Raw genomic sequence first — 13,169 nt, forward strand, 5'->3', positions numbered from 1 at the left:
GGGACAATTTACAATTTACAAGACAATTAACCTACAAACCTGCACGTCTTTGGAGTGTGGGAGGAAACCGGAGCGCCCGGAGAAAACCCATGCAGGTCACGGGGAGAACGTGCAAACTCCGTACAGACAGCACCCGTAGTCGGGATGGAACCCGGGTCTCTGGCGCTGTGAGGCAGCAGCTCTACCGTTGGGCTACTGTGCCTACATTCCTGGGATCATTCCCCTGAACCCCCTCTAGACCCTCTCCAGAGCCAGCACATCCATCCTTAGCCTGACAAAAGCTTCAGGATTACATCCCTGTTTTTGTATTCTAGTCCTCTTGAAATAAATGCTAGCATTGAGTTTGCCTGAGAGTGCACTCGGGCAAGGTTCCTGCATCAGTATCACTACAAAAGCAATGATCTAGTCTTCAGCACATTTCTTACATCCTTTGTACCAATCTGTTGTGTTTCCTGTGTTACACCCATGACTCTCTTCGCTGGAGTAACTCAGCCGGTCACGCAGCATCTCTAGAGAAAAAGAATTGGTGACATTTCGGGTCGAGACCCTTCTTCAGCCTGAAGTCTCCACTGAGGTAGATAGTAGTTCAGCACTGCTCTCTGGTTGTGGTAGGACGGTTCAGTTGCCTGATAACAGCCGGGAAGAAACTGTCCCTGAATCTGGAGGTGTGCGTTTTCATACTTCTGTACCTCTTGCCCGATGGGAGAGGGGAGAAGAGGGAGTGGCCGGGGTGAGACTGGTCCTTGATGATGCTGCTGGCTTTGCCGAGGCAGCGTGAGGTGGAGATGGAGTCAGTGGGAGGGAGGTTGGTTTGTGTGATGGTCTGGGCTGGGTCCACAATTTGTGTGTGTGTTCCTGTGCAAGTGTCTTTTCGCTGAGTGGTTAGCACGCAACAAAGGTTTCTCACTGTACCTCGGTACACGTGAGAAACTAAACTGATCTAAGCATGTGTGTATCTGCGTGTGTGTGCGCGCGTGTGTGTTTGCGTACGCGTGTGTGTGCGCATTTGTGGGTGCATCCATGTGTGCATGCGGGTGTGTGCGTGTGTGTGCATGTGCGTGCATGTGTGAGTGCGTGTGTGTGTGCTTGTGTTTGTGCATGTGTGCGTGCGTGTGCGTACGCGTGTGTGCGTGCGTGTGTGTGCGTGCGTGTGTGTGTGCATATGTGTGTGCGTGTGTGTGTGCATGTGTGCGTGTGTTTGTGCGTGTGCGTGTGTGTGTGCATGTGTGCGTGCGTGTGCGTACGCGTGCGTGCGTGTGTGTGTGTGTGTGTGTGCGTGTGTGTGTGCGTGTGTGTGTGCGTGTGTGTGTGTGTGTGCATGTGTGCGTGTGTGCATGTGTGTGTGCGTGTGTGTGTGTGCATGTGTGCGTGTGTGCATGTGCGTGTGTGTACATGTGTGCGTGTGTGTGCGTGTGTGTGCATGTGTGCGTGTGTGTGCGTGTGTGTGCATGTGTGCGTGTGTGTGTGTGTGTGTGTGTGTGTGTGTGTGTGCGCATGCGTGCGTGTGTGTGTGTGCGTGTGTGTGTGTAGAGCATCAAATGGGACTAGCTTACTAGGGCAGCACAAACGAGTCCAGTTCAGTTGAGTTTATTGTCACGTGTACCGAGGTACAGTGAAAAGCTTTTGTTGCGTGCTAACCAGTCAGCGGAAAGACAATACATGATTACAATCGAGCCGTCCACAGTTTTGCAGACACAGGACGGCACGGTGGTGCAGCGGGTAGAGCTGCTGCCTCATGGCGCCAGAGACTCTGATTCGATCCCGACTACGGGCGCTGTCTGTACGGAGTTTGTACGTTCTCCCCGTGACCTGCGTGGGTTTTCTCCGGGTGCTCCGGTTTCCTCCCACACTCCAAAGACGTGCAGGTTTGTGGGTTAATTGTCTTGGTGTACTTGTAAATTGTCCCTAATGTGTGTAGGATCGTGTACGTGTGCGGGGATCGCTGGTCGGTGTGGACTCGGTGGGCCGAAGGGCCTGTTGTATGCTGTGCCTCTAAACATAAACTAAACATGATAAGTTGTGCCTGTTCCTACGCTGTGTGATACTGACTTCCCTGAAGAAGGGTCTCAACTCCTGAGATGCTGCCTGACCCGCTGAGTTACTCCAGCATTTAGTGATACGTTCCATTTGTACCAGCGTCTGCTGTTATTTTCCCACTCCCCATCATTCCTGATTAATGCGGGTGTCAGGGGTTATGGGGAGAAGGCAGGAGAATGGGGTTAGGAGGGAGGGATAGATCAGCCATGATCGAATGGCGGTGTAGACTCGATGGGCCGAGTGGCCTAAATCTACTCCGATCACTTATGACGTTGTGACTGACTGCTTCACAGAAGGGCTGCTGCCCTCTCGTTTGTTTTGCCTGGTTTGTTAGGCTTGAGGTTGTTAGTTTCTACAGTTCCCTGTCTGCCAAGAGCAAGGAGTCTGGGCTGGAGCCACGTGTGCCTGCTGGAAACTGAAGCAAGGTCATGCTTTCCCGAATTCGGGAAGTGCGAGTGACGAAGCCTGTTTAGTTTGTGACGATTATCAGTCGCAGCGAGCCAGAGGGGAGGCTGAGAAATCGAGGGGGGGGGGGTGTGCGCGGAAAGGAAACGTGTTGGTTGCCAGATGGAAGGAGGGTGGAGATTTTCCCGGATCATCCACGACCCTCTCATCCCCGGGAGCCTCTGGCCAGCTCTGCTTCCTGACGGCACTCTGTGCTCACATCTATTACAACAACAGGAAGAGACCTGGGGCCTGGGCAGAGTGGATGTGGAGAGGATGTCTCTGGGCACTGTCCGCACTGGGCCTGTACAAAAACAGGGATGTAACGTTGAGCCTCTACGAGTCGCTGGTCGGGCCGCATTTGGAGCATTGTGAACAGTTCTGGGCCCCGTATCTGAGGAAGGATGTGCTGGCTCTGGAGAGGGTCCAGAGGAGGTTTACGAGAACGATCCCAGGAATGAGTGGGTTAACATACGATGAGCGTTTGTGGGCACTGGGCCTGTACTCGCTGGAGTTTAGAAGGATGAGGGGGGACCTCATTGACACATACAGAATAGTGAGTGGCTTGGATAGAGTGGATGTGGAGAGGATGTTTCCACTAGTGGGAGAGTCTAGGACCAGAGGGCACAGCCTCAGAATTAAAGGACGTTCTTTTAGGAAGGAGATGAGGATGAATTTTTTTAGCCAGAGGGTGGGATCCATTGCCACAGACGGCTGTGGAGGCCACAAGTCAGTGGGTATATTTAAGGCAGAGATAGATAGATTCTTGATTAGTGCGGGTGTCAGGGGTTATGGAGAGAAGGCAGGAGAATGGGGTTAGGAGGGAGAGCTAGATCAGCCATGATTGAATGGCGGAGTAGACTTGATGGGCCGAGTGGCCTAATTCTGCTCCTATCACTTATGAACTTGTGAACATGCCAATTAAACACTCTTGACCTGGCAAATGCTGGGAAGGTCACGCACTTTAAGTGAAGTAATCTTCACTTTTCCCTGACTGTCAGTGTGCAGAACGGTCTCGACCTGAAACGTCACCTATCCATGTTCTCCACAGATGCTGCCTGACCCGCTGAGTTACTCCAGCACTCTGTGAAACGTCACCTATCCATGTTCTCCACAGATGCTGCCTGACCCGCTGAGTTACTCCAGCACTCTGTGAAACGTCACCTATCCATGTTCTCCACAGATGCTGCCTGACCCGCTGAGTTACTCCAGCACTCTGTGAAACGTCACCTATCCATGTTCTCCACAGATGCTGCCTGACCCGCTGAGTTACTCCAGCACTCTGTGAAACGTCACCTATCCATGTTCTCCACAGATGCTGCCTGACCCGCTGAATTACTCCAGCTTTATGTGTCTTATCTTCCCAAATCTTAGTTTAGTTTAGAGATACAGCGCGGAAACAGGTCCTTCAGCCCACCGAGTCCACATCGACCAGCGATCCCCGCACACTAACACTATCCTACACACACTAGGGACAATTTACAATTTTACCAAAGCCAATTAACCTACCAACATGTACGTCTTTGGAGTGTGGGAGGAAACCGGAGCACCCGGAGAAAACCCACGCAGGTCACGGGGAGAACGTGCAAACTCCGTACAGACAGCACCCGTAGTCAGGATGGAACCCGGGTCTCTGGCGCCGTGAGGCAGCAGCTCTACCCGCTGCGCCACCGTGCCGGCCCTAAAGCTGGCAGTGGCCTGGAGTCTGGTGATGACTGAGGGGATAATGCCCAGCGATGTTTGCGTTGAGGCCAGTCACTGACCGACCGGGTGAACACTTCCACAAGTTTATAAATCCAGGCAGCATAAGGTTGGCAGCGTGCAACCCAACAAATAAAAAACCCCAGGAGTCTAGTTGCCTCACGCACTTAAACAAAACCACATGGACATATTTAATGCACTCAGTTCATATTGGAAACAGCCCGACGTTTTGTGGGGCTGGGCTGCTGGCACTTTGAAGTGTGTATTTTGAAACTTTTTGGGACTTTTTCTTATTAACTTTTCTTCCCTCTTTTGTATGCAGTAATGTTTTCATTCCGCTGTTGCCTGGTCTTGCCATCGGCCCAGCTTTGCTGAGGTCACAGGTCTGACTCAACTTTAGTACAGTTTATTGTCACGTGTACCGAGGTACAGTGAAAAGCTTTTGTTGCGTGCTAACCAGTCAGCGGAAAGACAATACGTGATTACAATCGAGCCGTCCACAGTGAACAGATACAGGATAAAGGGAATAACGTTTAGTGCAAGGTAAAGCCAGTAAAGTCCGATCAAGGATAGTCCGAGGGTCACCAATGAGGTAGATAGTAGTTCAGCACTGCTCTCTGGGGACGAACAACTAAACAACATAACTCCTGAAGACAGAGTCAGTCAGACAGCATGGAAACAGGGTAGAGCTGCTGCCTCACAGCGCCAGAGACCCGGGTTCCATACTGACTACAAATGCTGTCTGTACGGAGTTTGCACGTTCTCCCCGTGACCTGCGTGGGTTTTCTCCGGGCGCTCCCGGTTTCCACCCACACTCCAAAGACGTGCAGGTTTGTAGGTTAATTGGCTTCTGTGAAATTGTAAAGGGGCCTGTTTCCACGCTGAATCTTTAAACGAAACTAAGCTTTAGTTTGAGAGCTGAGTTACGCTTCCGAATGTTTTAATGGATGCCACAGGGCGTGGGCATGAAGCATCGGGCTCACTAACGGAAGGCAGAGCTTGGTCAGAGATCACAGCTACATCCTGCCAGGGAACCACAATTACCTTCCAGATGACTTTATTTTTATTCACTTCTGCTTTGCCTTTCCCCCCCCAAGGGCACAGAGTATTTAAGATTACGAAAGTGGAGAGTGTAGATTCAGCAGCACTTTAGATTGGTCTCGACCCGAAACGTCACCCATTCCTTCTCTCCAGAGATGCTGCCTGTCCCGCTGAGTTACTCCAGCACTTTGTGTGTCCACGGTTTAAACCAACGTCTGCAGTTCCTTCCCACAGTACTTTAGTTAAGTTTAGAGATACAGCACGGAAACAGGCCCTTCGGCCCATCGAGTCCGCGCCGACCAGTGATCCCCGCACACTAACCCTAGCCTACACACACTAGGGACAATTTTCACTTGCACCCAGCCAATTAACCCACAAACCTGCACGTCTTTGGAGTTTGGGAGGAAACCGAAGATCTCTGAGAAAACCCACGCAGGTCACGGGGAGAACATACAAACTCCGTACAGACAGCACCCGTGGTCAGGATGGAACCCGGGTCTCCACACTGTAAGGCATACACTTGTATGTAGAAACGAGGAAATGCAGATTCTGGTTTACACTAAAAGAACCAAGTTGTGGAGTAACTCAGCGGGTCAGGCAGCATCTGTGGAGAACATGGATAGGTGACGTTTCGGATCATGACCCTTCGTTAGACTCTAAATAATCCATTTATAAATTCATTAGTGATAGGAGCAGAATTAGGCCATTCGGCCCATCAAGTCTACTCCACCATTCAATCATGGCTGATCTATCTTTCCCTCCTAACCCCATTCTCCTGCCTTCTCCCCATAACCCCTGACACCCGCACTAATCAAGAATCTATCTATCTCTGCCTTAAACATACCCACAGACTTGTGGCCTCCTCAGCCGTCTGTGGCAATGAATTCCACAAATTCACCGCCCTCTGACTAAAGAAATTCCTCCTCATCTCCTTCCTAAAAGAACGTCCTTTAACTCTGAGGCTGTGCCCTCTAGTCCTGCACTAGCCATGTGCGTGTACTTTCGATGTTGCCTCTCACCTTCAAACACCTGGGGTATGACTGATACACACAACGCCTTTGAATGGATTTCTCTGGTGGTTTTGTTGTGCAGAGAGTGGGAAGCCAGCGTTGGGTCAGAGAGCGTCGATCGGGGGCGAGAGGAAGATGGCTGAAGCAGACTACATCGAAGACGAAGACTGTGGTGAACTCATCAAACCCAGGAAGCTGGTCAATCCCGTGAAGACATCGAAAAACCACCAGGACCTGCACCGGGAAATGGTCATCAACCAGAAACGGTGGGTCGCAGAGACACCGAGTGATGGAGTGTGGTCACAGGCCCTTCAGCCCAACATGTCCAGACTGGCCCTTCAGCCCAACCTGTCACAGAGTGATGCAGCACAGAAACAGGACCTTCATGTCCCAGCTACACTAGTTCATACGTGATAGGAGCAGTATTAGGCCATTCGGCCCATCAGGTCTACTCCGCCATTCAATCGTGGCTGATCTATCTCTCCCTCCTAACCCCATTCTCCTGCCTTCTCCCCATAACCCCTGACACCCGCACTGATCAAGAATCTCTCTATCTCCGCCTTAAATATACCCACTGACTTGTGGCCTCCACAGCCGTCTGTGGCAATGAATTCCACAGATTCACCACCCTCTGACTAAAATAAATTCCTCCTCATCTCCTTCCTAAAGGAACGTCCTTTAATTCTGAGGCTGTGCCCTCTGGTCCTAGACTCTCCCACTAGTGGAAACATCCTCTCCACATCCACTCTATCCAGGCCGTTCACTATTCTGTACGTTTCAATGAGGTCCCCCCTCATCCTTCTAAACTCCAGCGAGTACAGGCCCAGTGCCAACAAACGCTCATCATATGTTAACCCACTCATTCCTGGGATCGTTCTTGTAAACCTCCTCTGGACCCTCTCCAGAGCCAGCACATCCTTCCTCAGATACGGGGCCCAAAACTGCTCACAATGCTCCAAATGCAGCCTGACCTGTGCCTTATACAGCCTCAGTATTGCATCCCTGTTTGTATACAAGCCCTCTTGAATTAAATGCTAGCATTGAGTTTGACTTCTTTACTACCGATTCAACTTGCAGATTAACTTGTTGGGAATCCTGTACCAGCTCCCAAGTCCCTTTGCACCTCCGATTTCTGGAATCTCACCCCATTTAGAAAATAGTCTACGCCTTTATTCCTACTCCCAAAATGCATGACTCCACACTTTGCTCCACTATATTCCATCTGCCACTTCTCTGCCCACTCTCCCAACCTGCCCACGTCCTTCTGCAGAGTCCCTGCTTTCTCGACACTACCTGCCCCTCCACCTATGTTTGTTGAATCCACAAACTTGGCCACAAAGCCTTCAATCCCCTCGTCCAAATCATTAATCTACAACGTGAAGAGTCTCGGCCCCAGCACCGACCCCTGTGGACCCCCACCAGTCACCGGCAGCCGACCAGAGAAAGCCCCCTTTATTGTCACTCTTTGTCGTCTGCCATCCAGTTCCGCCTGCCTGCATTTGCCCACCTCTCTCCAAACCTGTCCCATCCATGCACCTAATCTGAACGTTTCTTAAACATCTTGTCCAAGTTATTAGCGTCCGACAGACACGTGGCACAGAAATACGCCCTCCAGCCCAACCCACGCCAACAAACTGTGGACACAGCCCAGACCATCACACAAACCAACCTCCCTCCCTCCCTCCCTCCGCCTCCATCTACACCTCACGCTGCCTCGGCAAGGCCAGCAGCCCAGACCATCGCACAAACCAACCTCCCATCCACCGACTTCATTTACACCTCAGTGTAAGAAAATAACTGCAGACGCTGGTACAAATCAAAGGTATTTATCCACAAAATGCTGGAGTATCTCAGCGGGTCAGGCAGCATCTCAGGAGAGAAGGAATGGGTGACGTTTCGGGTCGAGACCCTTCTTCCTCGTTTCGGGTGGAGACCCAAACGTCACCCATTCCTTCTCTCCTGAGATGCTGCCTGACCTGCTGAGTTACTCCAGCATTTTGTGAATAATCATCTACACCTCACGCTGCCTTGGCAAGGCCAGCAGCATAATCAAGGACCAGTCTTACCCCGGCCACTCCCTCTTCTCCCCTCTCCCATCGGGCAAGAGGTACAGAAGTGTGAAAACGCACACCTCCAGATTCAGCGACAGTTTCTCCCCGGCTGTGATAGGTTCTGGGATCAGGCCACACCACACCACACTGCAGTAAACCAGGCTGAGCTGCTCTGAGCTAATGCTGTGCGTGCCACTGTGTGTGTGTTGCAGGGGCATTGCTCTCCCGAGCAAGCCGGAGCTGCAGCAGGTGATGGAGCAGAGGAAGAGGGACCAGGTGGTGAAGCAGAGGAAGGAGGAGCAGAGCCTGAAGAGATCTGACCTGGAGCAGGAGCTGATGAAACGGCAGCATAGACTGGACCAGGTGGGTGACACCAGCCGGCACCAGGCTCTCCCTGTGGGAGAGGCTGTACAACAGCCCCAATACCTCAGACCCTCTCATCACCCTGCGTGGTCACACGTTTCACAGATACAGCGCGGAAACAGGCCCTTCGGCCCACCCAGTCCGCGCCGCCCAGCGATCCCCGCACACTAACACTATCCTACACACACTGGGGGCCATTTACAATTTGTAAGTCGGATAACATGGAACTAGCGTGAAAGCAGACACAAAATGCTGGAGTAACTCAGCGGGTCAGGCAGCATCTCGGGAGAGAAGGAATGGGTGACGTTTTGGGTCTAGACCCGAAATGTCACCTATCTACGTTCTGCAGAGGCTACCTGACCCGCTGAGTTACTCCAGCACTCTGTGAAACGTCACCTATCCATGACCTCCACAGATGCTGCCTGACCCGCTGTGTTACTCCAGCACTCTGTGAAACGTCACCAATCCATGACCTCCACAGATGCTGCCTGACCCGCTGAGTTACTCCAGCACTCTGTGTCTGCCTTCGATTCTTTCCTCCACATAGAACTAGATTGAGCGCGTGATCATTGGTCAGCATGGACTTGGTGGGCCGAAGGGCCTGTTTTCACGCTGAGTCTATTATCTAATCTAAACATGTTGGAGAACCTCTCCAGACGCTCCAAGGCTCCTGTTATTATCGGAACAAGCTGCACGGTGGTGGTGCAGCGGGTAGAGCTGCTGCCTCACGGCGCCAGAGACCCGGGTTCCATCCTGACTACGGGCGCTGTCTGTACGGAGTTTGTACGTTCTCCCCGGGACCTGCGTGGGTTTTCTTTCCACACTCCAAAGACGTGCAGGTTTGTAGGTTAATTGGCTTCGGTAAAATTGTAAATTGTCCCTAGTGTGTGGATAGTGTGAGTGTGCGGGGATTGCTGGTCGGCACGGACTTGGTGGGCCGAAGGGCCTGTTTCCATGCGGTATAAATTCATAAGGGATAGGAGCAGAATTAGGCCATTCGGCCCATCAAGTCTACTCCACCATTCAATCATGGCTGATCTATCTCTCTCTCCTACCCCCATTCTCCTGCCTTCTCCCCATAACCCCGGACACCCGCACTAATCAAGAATTTATCTCTGCCTTAAACATACCCACTGACTTGTGGTCTCCACAGCCGTCTGTGGCAATGAATCCCACAGATTCACCACCCTCTGACTAAAGAAATTCCTCCTCATCTCCTTCCTAAAGGAATGTCCTTTAATTCTGAGGCTGTGCCCTCTAGTCCTGGAGGTTTCTTTGAACTAAACTAAGAACTAGTATGTATGGGTGGTTGATGGTCAGTACGGACTCGATGGGCCGAAAGGCCTGTTTCTGCACAGTATCTCTAAACTAAAGGATTGGACGGGCTAGATGCAGGAGAAATGTTCCCGATGTTGGGGGAGTCCAGAACCAGGGGCCACAGTTTAAGAATAAGGGGTCGGCCATTTAGGACTGAGATGAGGAAAAGCTTTTCACCCAGAGAGTTGTGAATCTGTGGAATTCTCTGCCACAGAAGGTGTGGGTAGTGGGGGGGTGTGGGTAGTGGGGGGGTGTGGGTAGTGGGGGTGGGGGTGTGTGGGTAGTGGGGGGGTGTGGGTAGTGGGGGGGTGTGGGTAGTGGGGGGGTGTGGGTAGTCGGGGTGTGGGTGGTGACCACTGTTCCTGTTCTGTCGCGGTGCAGATCGAGCAGGAGAAGCTGCAGGCGGTGGAGAGGGAGGAGAACGCACCTGAGTTTGTGAAGATGAAGGACAACCTGCGCAGGACACGGCAGGGCGAGGGGACCGGAGACGTGGAGGTGTCGTAGGGAAACGCCGCTGCTTGGACGCTCGGGCGCTCGGACGCACAGACCAGCTCCTACGCTTCACCCACCCACACCACGCTCTCTGGAAGATCAAACTACACGGCAGATGGCTGCTCTACCTCACCACACCATCCCTCCCTCCCTCCCTCCCTCCCTCTCTCCCTCCTTCTATCTCTCCCTCCCTCCCTCTCTCCCTCCTTCTATCCCTCCCTCCCTCTCTCCCTCCTTCTATCGCTCCCTCCCTCTCTCCCTCCCTCCCTCCCTCACTCCCTCTCTGTCCTTCTCTCCCTCCTTCCCTCCCTCTCCCACTCCCTCCCTCCCTCCCTCCCTCTCTCCCTCCTTCTATCCCTCCCTCCCTCTCTCCCTCCCTCTCTCTCTATCCCTCCCTCTCTCCGTCCTTCTATCCCTCCCTCCCTCCCTCCCTCCCTCCTATCCTTCATTCCCTCCCTCCCTCCCTCTCTCCCTCCCTCCCTCCCTCTCTCCCTCCTTCCCTCCCTCCCTCCCTCCCTCCCTCCCTCCTCTCTGCCCGCTCACCTCCCAGTCTGGCCAGCGTGCTGAGAGGGTGGGCTGGCCTGCTGAGGCTGGGTTAGAGAACCATTCACACCTGTGGTCCCCGTCTCCCTCACTCCCCCTGGCTCACAGCAAGTGGAGAGAGAACAGCAAGAGCAACATTGCCTCTCGTTGGCTGGAAACGCAACTCTGCCGATCTGGAACTGTAACGAAAGCAGCCGTCTGAAGAAGGGTCTCGTCCCGAAACGTCACCAGTCCATGTTCTCCAGAGATGCTGCCTGACCCGCTGAGTTACTCCAGCACTCTGTGAAACGTCACCTATCCATGTTCTCCACAGATGCTGCCTGACCCGCTGAGTTACTCCAGCACTCTGTGTCTAGCATCTAGCTGCCGTTCTTTACGCAAACTGAACTGAAGGGATACGATACAGATGCCGTGAGTGAATCGAATATTATGCAAAAACTGGTGAACCCGTCCTCCAACACAGAACACCCTGACAGATTTCAGCGAGTCCCAATTTTGATGTATTTTCAATTTGTTTTTTTATTGTTTTTCAAGGTGATGCAAAAAAAAAAATCTATAAAATGTTGTGGTTGATAATGGATCTATATTTTGTCAGTGTGATGTGTAGGAAATGCCTGCTTTTAATTTTGTAAGAGGGATGTGTATGTGGTCGTGGTGTGGGGTGGCTGTGTGGTAAGGAGTGACCTTACACTCTGTGCCTGGCCATTAGAGGGTCGGCATGCCAGCGTGTGGGGGCAGGTAGGGCTTCTACGTTCCTGGCTAAGTGACCATGATACAGGTGGCACAGAAGAATGTTTCAAAAAGACCAAGAAATGAACACTTTTAGCCCAAAGTTGGGAGAACATCATGTTGTTCAGTGTGCAGAAAAGAACTGCAGATGCCATTTTAAATCGAAGGAAGACACAAAATGCTGGAGTAACTCAGCGGGTCAGGCAGCATCTGTGGAGAACATGGATAGGTGACGTTTCGGATCGAGACCCTTCTTCAGACCAAAAGTCACCCATTCCTTATCTCCACAGATGCTGCCCGAACCGCTGAGTTACTCCAGCACTCTGTGAAACATCACTTATCCATGTTCTGTAGACAATAGACAATAGGTGCAGGAGGAGGCCATTTGGCCCTTCGAGCCAGCACCACCATTCAATGTGATCATGGCTGATCGTTCTCAATCAGTACCCCGTCCCTGCCTTCTCCCCATACCCCTTGACTCCACATCTCCAGAGATGCTGCCTGACCCGCTGAGTTACTCCAGCACTCTGTGTCCATGGGGAAGATTGATTCTCGTACCCCAAGTGCAAGTATCTGCTGGTTGATTAGTGTTGTGTGATTGTATATCGCTGTGCATGGACATTGTTGATTATACTAACGGTTTATGTGAAGCCTAGTGTCACATCTTGGGACCAGATCCTTGATTGGGACCAGACCGTCTGAGCTACAGGAAGAAAACGTTGTCTCCTTTCTCAATTTCAACCAACACTGAAATGGGCGCGGAGAAGATTCACGAGGATGTTGCCAGGACTAGAGGGTGTGAGCTACAGGGAGAGGTTGAGCGGGCTGGGTCTTTATTCCTTGGAGCGCAGGAGGATGAGGGGAGATCTTATAGAGATGTACAAAATCGCGAGAGGAATAGATCGGGTAGATGCACAGAGTCTCTTACCCAGAGTAGGGGAATCGAGGACCAGAGGACATAGGTTTAAGGTGAAGGGGAAAAGATTTGAAAGGAATCCAAGTGGTAACTTTTTCACGCAAAGGGTGGGGGATGTAGCTGGGACATGTTGGTCGGTGTGGGCGAGTTGGGCCTGTTTCCACGCCGTATCTCGGAACTAAACTAAACTGAACGAAGCATATTCAATAAAATTTCACCAGTGGTCATTAGCCAAACCCTCTGCATTCAGTCCTGAACCGAATGATTTGTGTTTTGGAGTGTGTAGTCATGGCTCTCCACTCCAATACATTGAGAAATTCGTTCATAGGTTCGAGGAGCAGAAATAGGCCATTCGGCCCATCAAATCGATTCTGCCATTCAATCAAACCTGATCTATCTTCTCCCCCCCTAACCCCATTCTCCTGCCTTCTCCCCATAACTCCTGACACCTGTACAAGAATCTGTCTATCTCTGCCTTAAAAAATATCCACTGACATGGCCTCCACAGTCATCTGTGGCAAAGAA

The 13,169-nt window shown here is 51.9% G+C and overlaps 1 protein-coding gene across 1 annotated transcript; it reads left to right on the forward strand.

Moving 5' to 3' along the window:
* Positions 1–437: 437 nt before the first annotated feature.
* On the forward strand, positions 438–11,579 carry fam107b (family with sequence similarity 107 member B). The gene is made up of 4 exons (XM_078419434.1): positions 438–574; positions 6,316–6,499; positions 8,497–8,647; positions 10,346–11,579. The coding sequence occupies exons 2-4, from the start codon at positions 6,369–6,371 to the stop codon at positions 10,466–10,468; spliced, it is 405 nt and encodes a 134-aa protein (XP_078275560.1). The 5' UTR covers positions 438–574; positions 6,316–6,368; the 3' UTR covers positions 10,469–11,579.
* Positions 11,580–13,169: the final 1,590 nt, after the last annotated feature.

Source organism: Rhinoraja longicauda, chromosome 23, assembly GCF_053455715.1.
Source record: "Rhinoraja longicauda isolate Sanriku21f chromosome 23, sRhiLon1.1, whole genome shotgun sequence".
NCBI classification, from domain to species: domain Eukaryota; kingdom Metazoa; phylum Chordata; class Chondrichthyes; order Rajiformes; family Arhynchobatidae; genus Rhinoraja; species Rhinoraja longicauda.